Source organism: Bombina bombina, chromosome 4 (assembly GCF_027579735.1).
Source record: "Bombina bombina isolate aBomBom1 chromosome 4, aBomBom1.pri, whole genome shotgun sequence".
Lineage (NCBI taxonomy): Eukaryota > Metazoa > Chordata > Amphibia > Anura > Bombinatoridae > Bombina > Bombina bombina.
Genome location: NC_069502.1, coordinates 864,140,041 through 864,159,918, shown reverse-complemented (window position 1 = coordinate 864,159,918; position 19,878 = coordinate 864,140,041). Strand labels below are relative to the sequence as shown.

Sequence of the window (19,878 nt, the reverse complement as noted above, 5' to 3'; positions counted from 1 at the left end):
GTATCCGTGGAGGTGAGGCCGACCGGCAGTTCTAGGTGCCTGGCCAGCCGAGAAGGGTTTTCCCGGTCAGGGATCAGCTCTTTTGTGAGGAGGTACAAACAAGAAAGCAAGCAATATTAAGAGTTTGGGAGATTCAGTGAGCCATAAAAGGGCCATAATCGGTGTGACAAGTGGAGAGCCAGGTAGTAGGGGCGGTTGGGGTAGCCTTGTCAGTCTAGTATTCATGACAGTGCTCCCCCCCTTGTCCGGCAAACCCGGCTAGTGGCATCTTGGGCTTGTGGCATCCTCATTGCTCCCCGCTGGGCTTTATCCCACATAAAGCCAAGTCCCAAAACAAGTTTCCAATGCCGGCCCCAGAACATGTGCCCTCCCACAAGTCATAGAGGGGCCTCCCATGAAAGGCATCGGCTGCTGGAGAGAAGGCAGGGTAGCTGGGACTGCTGCAGCCCAAGGTTGGGGACCGGGGCAGACTGCCCTGCATTCCTGGGGTTCACATGTGGGGGCTGTGGTCTCACTCCCCCCCACTGGAAAATATTCCTCTCCGAAAGTAACAGAGGCTTTTGTTACATCTCCCCCGCAGGTATGGCTTTGAGCTAGCTGGATGGTCCAGCCCTAAACTCCCTTTCACTTTGGTGGCTGGCCACAGCAGCCGGGGGGTGAGGATGCCGACCTCTTTTCCCTGGATCACGCCAAGCTGCTGGGGAGAGAGTGGGCTACCTCCGCTCCCTGGGAAGGGTTCTGCCACTGGAGAGAGAGACTGGCTGTCTGCTCTCCCGGGAAGGGGTTCTGCCGCTAGGTAGAGAGGTTGGCTACCTCCTCTTCCTGAAAACTGATCTGCCACTGGGGAGGGAGGCTACCTCCGCTCCTAGGGAAAGGCTCTGCCGCTGGGGAGAAAGAACAGCCGTCTCCTCTCCTTGGATTGACTCTGCCGCTGAGGAGAGAGAATGGCTGTCTCCTCTCCCGGGAAAGGGTTCTGTCACTGGGGAGAGAGACCGGTTGTCTCCTCTCCTGGGAAGGGATTCTGTTGCTGGGGAGAGAGTTTGGCTACCTACGCTCCCTGGGGATGGCTCTGCGCTAGGGAGAGAGACCGGCTGTCTCCGCTCCCTGGAACTGACTCTGTCACTGGGGAGAGAGAGAGCGAGCGACTGTCTCATCTCCCGGGAACAGGTTCCGCTGCTGGGGAGAGAGAGGTCGGCTACCTCCTCTTCCTGGAGCCTGATCTGCTGCTAGGGAGAGAGAGACCGACTGTCTCCTCTCCCTGGAAGGGGTTCCGTCGTTGGGGAGAGAGGTCAGCTACCTCCTTTCCCTGGAAGCCATTCTGCCGCTGGGCAGAGAGGTCGGCTACCTCCTCTCCCTGGGAGGAGTTCTGTTGCTGGGGAGGGAGACCGGCTGTCTCCTCTCCCTGGAAGGGATTCTGTCGCTGGGGAGGGAGGTCAGCTACCTCTGCTCCCTTGTTTCCAGGAGCTGCTGCAGGTGCTGGGCAGAGGCCAGCGGTGCTCTGCTCTGTTGTCATCTCTTCAGCTGGAGGTCTGTCCCTCCACAGAGGAAAAGTCAATAAGATTCACAATCTCTGGGTCTGGGGCAAGAGGCCGACTACCTCCTCTCCCTGTGACTCCAGACATGTCACAGGTGTAGGGTAGAAGTCAGCGGCTCTCTGCCCTGTTGCCAGCACTTCTGCTTGGATGGCTCCCTTGTCCAAGACCATAAGCTCGGGGCCAGGCTGCTAATTGAGCTCTAGCAGCTCTTGGTAGCTCATTCCTGGTGGCCACTCCTCTGAGGAAAAGTCCAATACATCCCAATCACTGTACCATAGCTTCCTGCAGACTCTGTGGCATGCTGCTGAACGAGATCTAGCAGCCTCTTGTATGCCTTTTCCAGCGCCCATTGCAGCCAGGGTGCCCCAGAGAGATTCAGCAGTCTCTCTCGGTACTCACTAATGTCCTTCGGAGACTCCTCAAGTCTGGGTCCTGGGCCAGCTTTGAAAATAGTAATCCAGGGCCGCCAAAGCCCTCTGTAGCATCATCCGTCTCCCTATCCGGACATATATGGGCCGCACACCACCGCAGTGCCTGGTACCTTTCCTCTACCTCCATCTCTGTCTGGATCAGTCCATCTAATTCAGATAGCCACTCCTCACTGGGCTGGAAATGGAAATGCACTTGTGAGTTCAGCTGGAACCAGTACCTTTCCTCGTCAGTGAGGACCTTTCCATAACAGTCCTGCTCCTGTTGAAGAGCCTCCCAACAGAGTTGCCGGCGGATAAAGTCCCTCCATTCCAGCTCGTCCTGTTCAGAACCAGGACCGTCCAGCTGGGCCAGCGCCTCTTGCATTCTCCATCGGAACTCCGTTTCCATGGTTGCCGGCTACTGTGGCACTTCTCTGTCAGCAGGAACCGTGTGAAAGAAGCAGATCCCGCTGCTGCCAGCCAATGTGATGGATACCGGATCCCCCGACTGGGTAGCTCCACCAAAAGGTCCTACTTCCTACCCGGAGCCAGCAACTGTATAGCTGGAAAATGATTATAGCTAGAGCCCACCCAAATATCCAGACAAGACCAGTTTTCAGGTGAACCAAGAACTGCTTTATTGTGAAACACACTCTGCTTATATACACACACACACAAAAGGGTCTTATCTGACCCCTAGATCTCCCGCCATTCCCACACCTCAAGACAGTCCGGTGCCTCCATAGGAGCCCCAGTGCCATAGAGTGGGTGTCATTGGAAAGCTCTTGGTCCCCAGATACCACAGTCCAAAAAGCAGCATGATCAGTTACTGGGGACCGGAGATACAGCCTGGTAAAGATATGTAGGTGGGGGTGTCCAAAACCCCCTGTTTCCAAGGGAGCTCCCTTCCGGCAATCACCCACCTCTTGTCCTCCCTAGGGGCTACCAATCCCCAAAAGCTCTGGGGCAATGGGCTGCTGGAGCAACCTGGGGTAAAGGTTAGCGGGTATCTGGGGTGATGAGGCCGACCGGCAGTTCCAGGAGCCTGGCCAGCAAAAAAGGGTTTTCCCGTCAGGGATCAGCTCTTTTGTGAGGAGGTACAAACAAGAAAGCAAGCAACCAGTGTGCTAAGCGGAGAGCCGGGTAGAAGGGGGGTGGGGGTAGCCTTGGCAGTCTGGTATCCATGACAATCACTAACAGTAACATCTAGAGGAAACATAATACAACCTGTTTCATTCAGTAAAAGGGAGTTAGCTGGGAATCTGTTACTTTACTAGCTACAAATACAGCCTCATTGTAACCAATCAGAATTCCCATCTGATGTGTTTTACAGGGTTTTTCTTTTGTTATTCAGTATTTTAAAAAAGTTTTCAATTTACTTCTATTATCAAATTTGCTTTGCTCTCATGGTATTCTTTGTTAAAGAGATAACTAGGTAGGTGTCTGGAGCATTACATAGCAGGAAATAGTGCTGCACTTTAGTGCTCTTGCATATTCTTGCAAAACTGCTGCCATATAGTGCTCCAGACACGTGGACACTCCTGAGATGTTAAGTCCCTGATTTTCAACAAAATATACAAAGAGAACAAAGAAAATTTGATAATAGAAGTAAATTAGAAAGTTGTTTAAAATTGCTGCTCTATCTGAATCAGGAAGAAATAATTATGTTACATTGTATAAATGCACTCACATCACAGTAACACCCCTATAGCTGACATGAGGATAATACAGCACTAGTATCCCAACAGCCCCTATACCTGAAATGAGGATAATACAGCACTAGTATCCCAACAGCCCCTATACCTGACATGAGAATAATACAGTACTAGTATCCCAACAGCCCCTATACCTGACATGAGAATAATACAGCACTAGTATTCCAACAGCCCCTATACCTGACATGAGAATAATACAGCACTAGTATTCCAACAACCCCTATACCTGACATGAGAATAATACAGCACTAGTATTCCAACAACCCCTATACCGGACATGAGGACAATACAGCACCAGTATTGCTCATATTTGTAAGATTTTGCAGAACTACAAACACACGCATACAGATATACACGTGAAAACATGCACAGACACACTACACAAGCTCACACCCACAGTCAAATCCTGATTACAGAGAGGTTCATGGTCTTTCTTACTAGATGTATGTAAAATAAATGTACCACCCACAGGCCACATCCCTGCATGTCTCCATGTGTACAGCTCATTAGAATACGCAATTTCACTGGGCACACTATTGCACACTTTTACAATTTCCATGTACAGCTCTGCTGCCACTTTCTGTGTAATTATTACCAATATTGCCTTTTTTGCATATTTGTATTGTGCTACCTGCATCTGTTTGGTTGGTGCTGTATTTAAATTTCTGGTAGAGTACAATGTCGCTTTTAAAATTTCCAGGTACAAATAAATACAGGTACAAATTCCCACATCAGGGATTCAAAAATTCTAATTTAGGACTAGATTACGAGTGGAGCGCTTTCGTTGGCTTGTAAGCGATTTGGGGTATTCCGCTAATATTACAAGTTTAAAGTAAGTTAAAAGTAAATGCGAATGTGTGAGCACAATCGCAATTTATGCTAGAATGATTACCGCAACTTCAGAGCGCTGGTTAACTGTTACAGTCAACTAAAAAGTTGAATAAAACACACCAAAAATACATTTAAAAATACAGTTACACTCATAATAACACCATCTTATGAAAATTTAAAAAAAAATGCAAAAAAGTTATAAGGGCTCAAAGATATAAGGTCTCAGGTGTTAGAAAAAAAAAAAAAAAAAGGACGGCAGTGCAAAGGGCTTTAACATAAAGATAAATATATAACTAAATATGTATATATACTTTTTACCATCAACTCGTAATACGAGAGCAAATCTCTGAGAGCAAAAAAATTACTTCTAGTGGTTTTAACGCTCGAATGTGAGCGCAAACTACTGCTCCACTCATAATCTGGCGCTTATTCTGAAATACAAACCTTTTATTTAATATTTTTTTTAAAAAAAAATCAAAATTCAAACTTTTCCGAAATCCAAACCTTTTCCTGACCCAAGCAGTTTAGATAAAGGGTTTTCTATCTGTATTACAAACATGCTTCTCTGCTGGTCTTTCACATTTATGGAATAAAGGTTTAAGTACATTGTCCCTTTAACTCACAATATACAGACAAAAACATACTGATGAGCTGCTTTAAAGATAACATAGCTCTGTGGGATTTATTTTATGCTCCTACAAAGTGCTACAGTGTATCTGCAGCTGATCAGATCACAATGATTATTCTCTGGCAGATATGACAGCAGCTGTATAAGGTCTTCCTGTTTGGGTGTCATAGATTAGGACTAATATAATCAAACACTAGAAATGTGACAACAGTCAGTGAGTATCAGGCTATATTGTACTGTGACACTTAGTGTGTGATTAAGGTGACACCCTGACTGGTGATATAATGTACAGCACTTACAGACAATAAGTTATAAAACCCAGGCAATACCCCATAAACAGAAGATACGTCACACACACACACACACACACACGTGCATTTACCTGAATTGTCGCTGTCACATTTTTCCTGCATTGGAGCTTCCAGCTGACACGTTACACTCAGATCTTCTGTTTTAACATCTACGTCAGTATTAATATCATCTGTAAGAACATTTATTGCCGACAATATTTCATTGTTTAGCATTTTATTTCTCCCCAAAAGCAACTAATGTTTAACATAGTAATGGGTAATTAATAATTTTCATACACATACTGAGGGTATATTGAGATTTGATTGATAACATCAAAAAAGTATTTTTATTAGATTTGAAAATTCAGATGTCACATTCAATATTTAAAATATAAAGCAAATTTGAAGGCATGGGTATAAAGCATATACACCCAAAAACATGTTTCAGAAATTAATTAAATAAAAATTCTGGTGTTGACTATCCCTTTAAAAAGGGAAAGAAAAGTCTAAATTAAACTTCCATGATTTAGAAAGAGCGTGTAATTTTAAACAACTTTTCAATTTAGTTCTATTATCAGAGTTACTTTGCTCTTTTGGTATCTTTTGTTGAAGAGTAAATCTAGGTAGTCTGATAGGAGCTGTATATGGCAACAGTGTTTGCAACATTGCATAACATGACTATAAACAAAGTTGCAAACACTGCTGCCAGATGTCTAAAGACACGTGCACGCTCCTGAGCTCACGTAGAATTACTCTTTAACAAATAATGCCAAGAGGACTAAGCAAATTTGATAATAGAAGTAAATCGAAACATTTAATATTTCAGGCTCTATCCAACCCATGTAAGTTTAGTTTTGACTTTACTGTCCATTTAAATGTAACTATAATAATTAGTAGATTAAATAATGTCTCACTACAATCATTGATTCAAAATGATAATTATATTGCAAAGTACCAGTTGCCATTTTATTTGTCACATAACTTTTAATGGCCACAATAAAACAGTTTTCAGAATACCATTTGATGAACTAGAGGGTGAGGGGAAGAAAAGAGAGGGCGTGTGTGTGTATCATTTACATGAAGCTAAGGGTGAGAGAGAAGGGAACAGAGGGCATGTGTGTGTATCATTTACATGAAGCAGAGGGTGAGAGAGAAGGGAAGAGAGGGCATGTGTGTGTATCATTTACATGAAGCAGAGGGTGAGAGAGAAGGGAAGAGAGGGCATGTGTGTGTACCATTTACATGAAGCAGAGGGTGAGAGAGAAGGGAAAAGAGGGCATGTGTGTGTACCATTTACATGAAGCAGAGGGTGAGATAGAAGGGAAGAGAGGGCATGTATGTGTGTATCATTTACATGAAGCAGAGGGTGAGAGAGAAGGGAAGAGAGGGCATGTGTGTGTGTATCATTTACATGAAGCAGAGGGTGAGAGAGAAGAGAAGAGAGGGCATGTGTGTGTATCATTTACATGAAGCAGAGGGTGAGAGAGAAGGGAAGAGAGGGCATGTGTGTGTGTATCATTTACATGAAGCAGAGGGTGAGAGAGAAGGGAAGAGAGGGCATGTGTGTGTATCATTTACATGAAGCAGAGGGTGAGAGAGAAGGGAAGAGAGGGCATGTGTGTGTATCATTTACATGAAGCAGAGGGTGAAAGAGAAGGGAAGAGAGGGCATGTGTGTGTGTACCATTTACATGAAGCAGAGGGTGAGAGAGAAGGGAAGAGAGGGCATGTATGTGTGTATCATTTACATGAAGCAGAGGGTGAGAGAGAAGGGAAGAGAGGGCATGTGGTGTGTATCATTTACATGAAGCAGAGGGTGAGAGAGAAGGGAAGAGAGGGCGTGTGTGTGTACCATTTACATGAAGCAGAGGGTGAGAGAGAAGGGAAGAGGGGGCGTGTGTGTGTATCATTTACATGAAGCAGAGGGTGAGAGAGAAGGGAAAAGAGGGCGTGTGGTGTGTATCATTTACATGAAGCAGAGGGTGAGAGAGAAGGGAAGAGAGGGCGTGTGTGTGTACCATTTACATGAAGCAGAGGGTGAGAGAGAAGGGAAGAGGGGGCGTGTGTGTGTATCATTTACATGAAGCAGAGGGTGAGAGAGAAGGGAAAAGAGGGCGTGTGTGTGTGTGTATAATTTACATGAAGCAGAGGGTGAGAGATAAGGAAAGAGAGGGCGTGTGTGTGTGTGTGTATAATTTACATGAAGCAGAGGGTGAGAGAGAGGGGAAGAGAGGGCATGTGTGTGTATCATTTACATGAAGCAGAGGGTGAGAGAGAAGGGAAGAGAGGGCATGTGTGTGTATCATTTACATGAAGCAGAGGGTGAGAGAGAAGGGAAGAGGGGGCGTGTGTGTGTATCATTTACATGAAGCTAAGGGTGAGAGAGAAGGGAAGAGAGGGCATGTGTGTGTATCATTTACATGAAGCTAAGGGTGAGAGAGAAGGGAAGAGAGGGCATGTGTGTGTATCATTTACATGAAGCAGAGGGTGAGAGAGAAGGGAAGAGAGGGCCTGTGTGTGTGTGTATCATTTACATGAAGCAGAGGGTGAGAGAGAAGGGAAGAGAGGGCATGTGTGTGTATCATTTACATGAAGCAGAGGGTGAGAGAGAATGGAAGAGAGGGCATGTGTGTACTATTTACATGAAGCAGAGGGTGAGAGAGAAGGGAAGAGAGGGCATGTGTGTGTACTATTTACATGAAGCAGAGGGTGAGAGAGAAGGGAAGAGAGGGCATGTGTGTGTACCATTTACACAAAGCAGAGGGTGAGAGATAAGGAAAGAGAGGGCGTGTGTGTGTACCATTTACATAAAGCAGAGGGTGAGAGAGAAGGGAAGAGAGGGCATGTGTGTGTACCATTTACACGAAGCAGAGGGTGAGAGATAAGGGAAGAGAGGGCATGTGTGTGTACCATTTACATGAAGCAGAGGGTGAGAGAGAAGGGAAGAGAGAGCATGTGTGTGTACCATTTACACGAAGCAGAGGGTGAGAGAGAAGGGAAGAGAGGGCGTGTGTGTACCATTTACATAAAGCAGAGGGTGAGAGAGAGAGAAGGGAAGAGAGGGCATGTGTATCATTTACATGAAGCAGAGGGTGAGAGATAAGGGAAGAGGGGATATGTGTGTGTACCATTTACATGAAGGAGAGGGTGAGAGAGAAAGGAAGAGAGGGTGTGTGTGTGTATTATTTACATGAAGCAGAGGGTGAGAGAGAAGGGAAGAGAGGGCATGTGTGTGTGTATCATTTACATGAAGCAGAGGGTGAGAGAGAAGGGAAGAGAGGGCATGTGTGTGTACCAAATATGTTTTATTATTACAATCTGTCTGTAACTAGGCTCATCATTTTTATAGGGTGAAATAATATCAGAATCAGAGTTTTTATTAAGTGTGAAGCTTATACCATAGATCACTCACCTGCAGAGACATCTGATGGCTGAATATTCTGTACAAGTTCTCCATGTGCCTTTGTGTCTAGATTTTCATCACTGCGACCTGTTAGTTCCAATAAAGAATGCAATTAGTTTATTTTGCATGTGTGTATCATTTACATGAAGCAGAGTGTGAGAGAGAAGGGAAGAGAGGGCATGTGTGTGTATCATTTACATGAAGCAGAGGGTGAGAGAGAAGGGAATAGAGGGCATGTCTGTGTGTGTATCATTTACATGAAGCAGAGGGTGAGAGAGAAGGGAAGAGAGGGCATGTGTGTGTATCATTTATATGAAGCAGAGGGTGAGAGAGAAGGGAAGAGAGGGTATGTGTGTGTGTGTGTGTGTATCATTTACACGAAGCTAAGGGTGAGAGAGAAGGGAAGAGGGCATGTGTGTGTGTATCATTTACATGAAACAGAGGATGAGAGAGAAGGGAAGAGAGGGCATGTGTGTGTGTATAATTTACATGAAACAGAGGGTGAGAGAGAAGGGAAGAGAGGGCATGTGTGTGTGTACCATTTACATGAAGCAGAGGGTGAGAGAGAAGGGAAGAGAGGGCGTGTGTGTGTGTGTGTGTATCATTTACATGAAGCAGAGGGTGAGAGAGAAGGGAAGAGAGGGCGTGTGTGTGTGTGTATCATTTACATGAAGCAGAGGGTGAGAGAGAAGGGAAGAGAGGGCATGTGTGTGAATCATTTACATGAAGCAGAGGATGAGAGAGAAGGGAAGAGAGGGCATGTGTGTGTGTGTATCATTTACATGAAGCAGAGGGTGAGAGAGAAGGGAAGAGAGGGCATGTGTGTGAATCATTTACATGAAGCAGAGGGTGAGAGAGAGAAGGGAAGAGAGGGCATGTGTGTGAATCATTTACGTGAAGCAGAGGGTGAGAGAGAGAAGGGAAGAGAGGGCATGTGTGTATCATTTACATGAAGCAGATGGTGAGAGAGAAGGGAAGAGAGAGCATGGGTACGTATCATTTACACGAAGCAGAGGGTGAGAGATAAGAGAGGGCATGTGTGTGTACCAGTTACATGAAGCAGAAGGTTAGAGAGAATAGAGGGTTGTGTGTTTACTATTTACATGAAGCAGAGTGTGAGAGAGAAGGGAACAGAGTGCATGTGTATATATCAGTTACATGAAGCAGAGGGTAACAGAGAATAAAGGGCATGTGTGTGTACTATTCAGATGAAGCAGAGGGTGACAGATAAGGGAAGAGAGGGCATGTGTGTGTATTATTTACATGAAGCAGAGGGTGAGAGAGAGAAGGGAAGAGAGGGCATGTGTGTGTGTACTATTTACATGAAGCAGAGGGTGAGAGAGAAGGGAAGAGAGGGCGTGTGTGTGTATATCATTTACATGAAGCAGAGGGTGAGAGAGAAGGGAAGAGAGGGCATGTGTGTGTGTGTATCATTTACATGAAGCAGAGGGTGAGAGAGAAGGGAAGAGAGGGTATGTGTGTGTGTGTGTGTCATTTACATGAAGCAGAGGGTGAGAGAGAAGGGAAGAGAGGGCATGTGTGTGTGTACCATTTACATGAAGCAGAGGGTGAGAGAGAAGGGAAGAGAGGATGTGTGTGTGTATTATTTACATGAAGCAGAGGGTGAGAGAGAAGGGAAGAGAGGGCATGTGTGTGTACCATTTACATAAAGCAGAGGGTGAGAGAGAGAAGGGAAGAGAGGGCATGTGTATCATTTACATGAAGCAGAGGGTGAGAGATAAGGGAAGAGAGGGCATGTGTGTGTATCATTTACATGAAGCAGAGGGTGAGAGAGAAGGGAAGAGAGGGCATGTGTGTGTGTGTATCATTTACATGAAGCAGAGGGTGACAGATAAGGGAAGAGAGGGCATGTGTGTGTGTGTATCATTTACATGAAGCAGAGGGTGAGAGAGAAGGGAAGAGAGGGCATGTGTGTGTGTACCATTTACATGAAGCAGAGGGTGAGAGAGAAGGGAAGAGAGGATGTGTGTGTGTATTATTTACATGAAGCAGAGGGTGAGAGAGAAGGGAAGAGAGGGCATGTGTGTGTACCATTTACATAAAGCAGAGGGTGAGAGAGAGAAGGGAAGAGAGGGCATGTGTATCATTTACATGAAGCAGAGGGTGAGAGATAAGGGAAGAGAGGGCATGTGTGTGTATCATTTACATGAAGCAGAGGGTGAGAGAGAAGGGAAGAGAGGGCGTGTGTGCATGCGTACCATTTACACGAAGCAGAGGGTGAGAGAGAGAAGGGAAGCGAGGGCATGTGTGTGTACTATTTACATGAAGCAGAGGGTGAGAGAGAAGGGAAGAGAGGGCATGTGTGTGTACTATTTACATGAAGCAGAGGGTGAGAGAGAAGGGAAGAGAGGGCATGTGTGTGTACCATTTACATAAAGCAGAGGGTGAGAGAGAAGGGAAGAGAGGGCGTGTGTGCGTGTGTACCATTTACATGAAGCAGAGGGTGAGAGAGAAGGGAAGAGAGGGCATGTGTGTGTGTATCATTTACATGAAGCAGAGGGTGAGAGAGAAGGGAAGAGAGGGCATGTGTGTGTGTATCATTTACATGAAGCAGAGGGTGAGAGAGAAGGGAAGAGAGGGCATGTGTGTGTACCATTTACATGAAGCAGAGGGTGAGAGAGAAGGGAAGAGAGGGCGTGTGTGTGTGTACCATTTACACGAAGCATAGGGTGAGAGATAAGGGAAGAGAGGGCATGTGTGTGTATCATTTACATGAAGCAGAGGGTGAGAGAGAAGGGAAGAGAGGGCATGTGTGTGTACCATTTACATAAAGCAGAGGGTGATAGAGAGAGGAGGGAAGAGAGGGCATGCGTGTGTATCATTTACATGAAGCAGAGGGTGAGAGATAAGGGAAGAGAGGGCGTGTGTGTGTGTATCATTTACATGAAGCAGAGGGTAAGAGAGAAGGGAAGAGAGGGCATGTGTGTGTGTATCATTTACATGAAGCAGAGGGTGAGAGAGAAGGGAAGAGAGGGCATGTGTGTGTATCATTTACATGAAGCAGAGGGTGAGAGAGAAGGGAAGAGAGGGCATGTGTGTGTACTATTCACATGAAGCAGAGGGTGAGAGAGAAGGGAAGAGAGGGCACGTGTGTGTATCATTTACATGAAGCAGAGGGTGAGAGAGAAGGGAAGAGAGGGCATGTGTGTGTACCATTTACATGAAGCAGAGGGTGATAGAGAGAGGAGGGAAGAGAGGGCATGCGTGTGTATCATTTACATGAAGCAGAGGGCGTGTGTGTGTGTATCATTTACATGAAGCAGAGGGTGAGAGAGAAGGGAAGAGAGGGCATGTGTGTGTGTATCATTTACATGAAGCAGAGGGTGAGAGAGAAGGGAAGAGAGGGCATGTGTGTGTACCATTTACATAAAGCAGAGGGTGATAGAGAGAGGAGGGAAGAGAGGGCATGCGTGTGTATCATTTACATGAAGCAGAGGGTGAGAGATAAGGGAAGAGAGGGCGTGTGTGTGTGTATCATTTACATGAAGCAGAGGGTAAGAGAGAAGGGAAGAGAGGGCATGTGTGTGTGTATCATTTACATGAAGCAGAGGGTGAGAGAGAAGGGAAGAGAGGGCATGTGTGTGTATCATTTACATGAAGCAGAGGGTGAGAGAGAAGGGAAGAGAGGGCATGTGTGTGTACTATTCACATGAAGCAGAGGGTGAGAGAGAAGGGAAGAGAGGGCATGTGTGTGTGTACCATTTACATGAAGCAGAGGGTGTGAGAGAAGGGAAGAGAGGGCACGTGTGTGTATCATTTACATGAAGCAGAGGGTGAGAGAGAAGGGAAGAGAGGGCATGTGTGTGTACCATTTACATGAAGCAGAGGGTGATAGAGAGAGGAGGGAAGAGAGGGCATGTGTGTGTGTGTGTGTATCATTTACATGAAGCAGAGGGTGAGATATAAGGGAAGAGAGGGCATGTGTGTGTGTATCATTTACATGAAGCAGAGGGCTAGAGAGAAGGGTAGAGAGGGTGTGTGTGTATCATTTACATGAAGCAGAGGGTGAGAGAGAACAGAAGAGAGGGCATGTGTGTGTACCATTTACATGGAGCAGAGGGTGAGAGAGAACAGAAGAGAGGGCATGTGTGTGTGTATTATTTACATGAAGGAGAGGGTGAGAGAGAAGGGAAGAGAGTGCATGTGTGTGTATTATTTACATGAAGCAGAGGGTGAGAGATAAGGGAAGAGGGGATATGTGTGTGTATTATTTACATGAAGGAGAGGGTGAGAGAGAAGCGAAGAGAGGGCATGTGTATCATTTATATGAAGCAGAGGGTGAGAGAGAAGGGAAGAGAGGGCATGTGTGTGTATCATTTACATGAAGCAGAGGGTGAGAGAGAAGGGAAGAGAGGGCATGTGTATCATTTACATGAAGCAGAGGGTGAGAGAGAAGGGAAGAGAGGGCGTGTGTGTGTATCATTTACATGAAGCAGAGGGTGAGAGAGAAGGGAAGAGAGGGCATGTGTGTGTATCATTTACATGAAGCAGAGGGTGAGAGAGAAGGGAAGAGAGGGCATGTGTGTGTACCATTTACATGAAGCAGAGGGTGAGAGAGAAGGGAAGAGAGGGCATGTGTGTGTATTATTTACATGAAGCAGAGGGTGAGAGAGAAGGGAAGAGAGGACATGTGTGTACTATTTACATGAAGCAGAGGGTGAGAGAGAAGGGAAGAGAGGACATGTGTGTACTATTTACATGAAGCAGAGGGTGAGAGAGAAGGGAAGAGAGGGCATGTGTGTGTATCATTTACATGAAGCAGAGGGTGAGAGAGAAGGGAAGAGAGGACATGTGTGTACTATTTACATGAAGCAGAGGGTGAGAGAGAAGGGAAGAGAGGACATGTGTGTACTATTTACATGAAGCAGAGGGTGAGAGAGAAGGGAAGAGAGGGCGTGTGTGTACTATTTACATGAAGCAGAGGGTGAGAGAGAAGGGAAGAGAGGGCGTGTGTGTGTACTATTTACATGAAGCAGAGGGTGAGAGAGAAGGGAAGAGAGGGCGTGTGTGTACTATTTACATGAAGCAGAGGGTGAGAGAGAGAAGGGAAGAGAGGGCGTGTGTGTGTACTATTTACATGAAGCAGAGGGTGAGAGAGAAGGGAAGAGAGGGCGTGTGTGTGTACCAAATATGTTTAATTATTACAATCTGTCTGTAACTAGGCTCATCATTTTTATAGGGTGAAATAATATCAGAATCAGAGGTTTTTTTAAGTGTGAAGCTTATACCATTGATCACTCACCTGCAGAGACATCTGATGGCTGAATATTATGTACAAGGTCTCTATGTAGGTATTAGTTTATTTTGCTAATACTAAAACACCTTTTGTTGTAGTGTCTTACAATGCATTTAAAAAAAAAAAAAAAAGCGATCTGTTGCAGGATAAACCTATCTTTTCCTATTTGCGTTGTAAAGACTGACAATGTTAATCAAAACCTAAGAACGCGAATGGTGTCTTCTACTAGTTTGCTGCATAAATAAGTTATTAAATATAAAAATATTGATAGATAATTTCTGACAACATTTTTGCTTCTCACGCTTTAAAAATGTTCTTACATTTATGTTGGGTATACAACTAGTTTATAATCAGACAGCTCATTAGTTCACACATAATGTATTCACTGTAGAATTACTTTCTGTCAGTCAGTCAGGTCTGTAGTGTTTGTGCATTTCCTGAGTGAGATTTTTATTACTATACAGCATTACCTGAGATCTCCATAGTACTTAGTGCTTGGTGAGTCTCCATCATGACGTCCTTGTAAAGCTCCTTGTGCCCCTCTATATACTCCCACTCCTCCATAGAGAAATACACAGCAACATCATCACACTTTATAGGCACCTGAAACACACACACCTGATTCAGCGCTGGCACAGGGACTGGTTCTGTCACACACTTTTACTGACAGAGCCAGGTTAATGCAGAGACACAGACAGAGGACAGGTACAGAAGGCCACATGGGTCAGTAAAGGGAGTCACTGTGACCTGACGCTGGTATAATGTCAAATTCCCAAACAGTCCTCACCTCTCTGGTCAGACGGTGAATGTTGCTATGGGAGGGATTTTTTTCAGTAATGCATTTCAAATTTTCTAACCATAAGACTAAAGGCTAGAATGTGACCCTTAAAGGCACAATCTACTCCAGATTATTTATTCAGAAAAAAAAAAAAAGATAATCCCTTTATTACCCATTCCCCAGTTTTAACTAGCACAGTTAAATGAATACACCTTTTACCTCAGTGATTACCTTGTATCTAAGCCTCTGCAGACTGCTCCCTTATTTCAGTTCTTTTGACAGATTTGCATGTTAGCCAATCAGTGCAGACTCATAAATAACTCCACGGGAGTGAGCACAATGTAATCTATATGACAAACATGAACTAGCACTGTCTAGCTTTGAAAACTGTCTAAATACCCTGAGATAAGAGGTGCCCTTTAAGGGCTTAGAATTAGCACATGAGCCTACCTAGGTTTAGTTTTCAAAAAAGAAAACCAAGAGAACAAAGCAAAATTGATGATAGAAATAAATTAGAAAGTTGTTGTAAAATTTCATGATTCAGATAGGGCATGCAGTTTTAATTTTGACTGGACTGACCCTTTAACCCCTTGAGTGCTAACAACGGCTCTGAGCTGTCACAAATTGTCTCAGTCAGGTGCCAACGACGACTCAGAGCCGTCGCTAGCACTCTCTCACCTTGAGGGAGATCTGGGGGCTCCCACCCGCTCCTACCCCGGCGATCGGGCCTGTATAGCTTCATGTTTTCTGCAGTGACGTCACCGCGCAATTTAAAAATCACAATGACAAGTATAGGGAAAGGGGGCATGCTGCTTAGAAGCCTTTATCTCAGGCATCTATGCAGCTACAGAACCCCAAGATCCACCGTTAGAAAGGTAATCGCCTAACCTTTACAACGGTATTGGGGATCTGAAGGAAAAAAAAAAAAATATATTTAAAAAAATAAAAAATAAAATAAACCTCAAATCAGCTTAGCACCCAGGAGGGAAAGTGCTTAGCACTCAAAGGGTTTAGGACCGATAGTCAAAATTAAACTTCATGATTCAGATAGAGCATTATATAAATATACACAATCGTTTTATATGCACACTTTCTAAGGTACCAGCCCCTACTGAGCATGTTCAAGATTCACAGCATATACATAAATGCATTTTGTGATTGGCTGATGGCTGTCACATGATGCAGTGGGAAGGAAACAAATCTTCTACTCATGTGAAATTAAAACTAAGTGCTTTTGCATTTTCTATTTACTATGCATTTAATAATTAATGATGTTATTCTACTGTGTTTAGTGGTCCTTTAAAAGGGACAGTATACACCAATTTCCATATAACTGCATGTAATAGGCACTACTATAAAGAAGAATATGCACAGACACGGATATAAAAATCCAGTATAAAACTTACTTAGAAGCTTCCAGTTTAGCTCTGTTTAAAAGGTTACTGGCACACCCACTGCACGTGGGAAATATCAGACACTTTCCCTCCCCCTGCATATTAAAAGACCCTTTACACAAACAGGAGCAAGCTGGAGTAGGTATACGTTGGTATTCTCCTAAAACTTTGGGGCTTGGTTAGGAGTTTGAAAATCAGAGCAATGTTATTTAAAAATAAGCAAAAAAAACACGTTATGGGCTATATAAATAGATCATCTACAAAACATGTATGCAAAGAAAAAAAAATGAGTGTATTATGTCCCTTTATGATGAAATATAACCTCCACTTATCCAAGTTAAACACTATGTTCTAGAAAAGAGGTGGCCAAGACGGCCTATAGGCCACATGTGGCCTTCTGCACTAGTTGTTGTGGCTCCCGTGAAAAAAGTGAAACTAACAATGGGTGCCATAGATTGGTGGGACTAGGAAAGAGGTAGAAACAGAAAAAACATAATTTATGTAAGAACTTACCTGATAAATTAATTTCTTTCATATTGGCAAGAGAGTCCATGAGCTAGCGACATATGGGATATACAATCCTACCAGGAGGGGCAAAGTTTCCCAAACCTCAAAATGCCTATAAATACACCCCTCACCACACCCACAATTCAGATTAACAAATAGCCAAGTAGTGGGGTGATAAAGAAAGGAGTAAAAAGCATCAACAAAGGAATTTGTAAAAAATTGTGCTTTATACAAAAAAAAAAAATCATAACCACCATAGAAAGGGTGGGCCTCATGGACTCTTGCCAATATGAAAGAAATGAATTTATCAGGTAAGTTCTTACATGAATTATGTTTTCTTTCATGTAATTGGCAAGAGTCCATGAGCTAGTGACGTATGGGATAGTAATACCCAAGGTGTGGAACTCCACGCAAGAGTCACTAGAGAGGGAGGGATAAAAATAAAAACAGCCATTTTTCGCTGAAAAATTAATCCACAACCCAAAATATAAGTTTATTCTCATGAATGAAAAGAAAAAAAACTTAACATAAGCAGAAGAATCAAACTGAAATAGCTGCCTGAAAAACTTTTCTACCAAGAACTGCTTCCGAAATAGTAAATACATCAAAATGGTAGAATTTAGTAAATAAATAAAAAGAGAGAAGCGCTCAAACTGGGAACGAACAATAGCATAATAGCTTGTTCTATGGCTAGTTACCACCCTAGAAGCAGCCTCTTTTTGCTCAATATGTGCCTTTCACAGAGAAGAACTTTCCTGTAGCATATCAGTCTGATCCTGACTTCACAGTACAGTCCAGCCCCGAAATACCAGGCAATCCTTCTCTGAACAAGAGAAACAGCAAAACCCCAGACGTACGTTTCGGCCTATTGTGGGCCTCGTCAGTGAGGTGCAGCCATATCCCTCTAGGCACACTGAGCAACGGGTCCACGTCTGGATTCCCGCATCACACTTAGGGAGACTTCCCTAAGTGTCATAATTTGCATAAATAAAAAGAGAGAAGCGCTCAACCTGGGAACGAACAATAGCATAATAGCTTGTTCTATGGCTAGTTACCACCCTAGAAGCAGCCTCTTTTTGCTCAATATGTGCCTTTCACAGAGAAGAACTTTCCTGTAGCATATCAGTCTGATCCTGACTTCACAGTACAGTCCAGCCCCGAAATACCAGGCAATCCTTCTCTGAACAAGAGAAACAGCAAAACCCCAGACGTACGTTTCGGCCTATTGTGGGCCTCGTCAGTGAGGTGCAGCCATATCCCTCTAGGCACACTGAGCAACGGGTCCACGTCTGGATTCCCGCATCACACTTAGGGAGACTTCCCTAAGTGTCATAATTTGCATAAATAAAAAGAGAGAAGCGCTCAACCTGGGAACGAACAATAGCATAATAGCTTTTTTTTCTCTGTGAAAGGCACATGTTGAGCAAAAAGAGGCTGCTTCTTGGGTGGTAACTAGCCATAGAACAAGCTATTATGCTATTGTTCGTTTCCAGGTTGAGCGCTTCTCTCTTTTTATTTATGCAAATTATGACATTTTGGGAAGTCTCCCTAAGTGTGATGCGGGAATCCAGACGTGGACCCGTTGCTCAGTGTGCCTAGAGGGATATGGCTGCACCTCACTGACGAGGCCCACAATAGGCCGAAACGTACGTCTGGGGTTTTGCTGTTTCTCTCGTTCAGAGAAGAATTGCCTGGTATTTCGGGGCTGGACTGTACTGTGAAGTCAGGATCAGACTGATATGCTTCAGGAAAGTTTTTCTCTGTGAAAGGCACATGTTGAGCAAAAAGAGGCTGCTTCTTGGGTGGTAACTAGCCATAGAACAAGCTATTATGCTATTGTTCGTTTCCAGGTTGAGCGCTTCTCTCTTTTTATTTATGCAAATTATGACATTTTGGGAAGTCTCCCTAAGTGTGATGCGGGAATCCAGACGTGGACCCGTTGCTCAGTGTGCCTAGAGGGATATGGCTGCACCTCACTGACGAGGCCCACAATAGGACGAAACGTACGTCTGGGGTTTTGCTGTTTCTCTCGTTCAGAGAAGAATTGCCTGGTATTTCGGGGCTGGACTGTACTGTGAAGTCAGGATCAGACTGATATGCTTCAGGAAAGTTTTTCTCTGTGAAAGGCACATGTTGAGCAAAAAGAGGCTGCTTCTTGGGTGGTAACTAGCCATAGAACAAGCTATTATGCTATTGTTCGTTTCCAGGTTGAGCGCTTCTCTCTTTTTATTTATGCAAATTATGACATTTTGGGAAGTCTCCCTAAGTGTGATGCGGGAATCCAGACGTGGACCCGTTGCTCAGTGTGCCTAGAGGGATATGGCTGCACCTCACTGACGAGGCCCACAATAGGCCGAAACGTACGTCTGGGGTTTTGCTGTTTCTCTCGTTCAGAGAAGAATTGCCTGGTATTTCGGGGCTGGACTGTACTGTGAAGTCAGGATCAGACTGATATGCTTCAGGAAAGTTTTTCTCTGTGAAAGGCACATGTTGAGCAAAAAGAGGCTGCTTCTTGGGTGGTAACTAGCCATAGAACAAGCTATTATGCTATTGTTCGTTTCCAGGTTGAGCGCTTCTCTCTTTTTATTTATGAAAATTATGACATTTTGGGAAGTCTCCCTAAGTGTGATGCGGGAATCCAGACGTGGACCCGTTGCTCAGTGTGCCTAGAGGGATATGGCTGCACCTCACTGACGAGGCCCACAATAGGCCGAAACGTACGTCTGGGGTTTTGCTGTTTCTCTCGTTCAGAGAAGAATTGCCTGGTATTTCGGGGCTGGACTGTACTGTGAAGTCAGGATCAGACTGATATGCTTCAGGAAAGTTTTTCTCTGTGAAAGGCACATGTTGAGCAAAAAGAGGCTGCTTCTTGGGTGGTAACTAGCCATAGAACAAGCTATTATGCTATTGTTCGTTTCCAGGTTGAGCGCTTCTCTCTTTTTATTTATGCAAAGAATTTAGTAAATGTATGCAAAGAAGACCAGGTTGCGGCTCTGCAAATCTGATCAACCAAAGCTTCATTCTTAAAAGCCCATGAAGTGGAGACTGATCTAATAGAATGAGCTGTAATTTCTCTTAGGCGGGGGTTGACCCGACCCTAAATAAGCTGAATGAAACAAAAGCTGAAACGC

General features: G+C 44.5%; 1 protein-coding gene across 2 annotated transcripts in view; it reads right to left on the bottom strand.

Moving 5' to 3' along the window:
- Window positions 1-19,878, bottom strand: part of LOC128657334 (zinc finger protein 614-like) — a 69,095-nt gene that overhangs the window by 26,223 nt on the left and 22,994 nt on the right. For both annotated transcript variants that reach the window (XM_053711640.1, XM_053711641.1), the window contains exons 4-6: window positions 14,539-14,671; window positions 8,821-8,898; window positions 5,502-5,600 (exon numbers count right to left, since the gene is read on the bottom strand). In XM_053711640.1, the coding sequence (XP_053567615.1) occupies window positions 5,502-5,600; window positions 8,821-8,898; window positions 14,539-14,671 (310 nt within the window). The remainder of the gene's footprint in view (window positions 1-5,501; window positions 5,601-8,820; window positions 8,899-14,538; window positions 14,672-19,878) is intronic.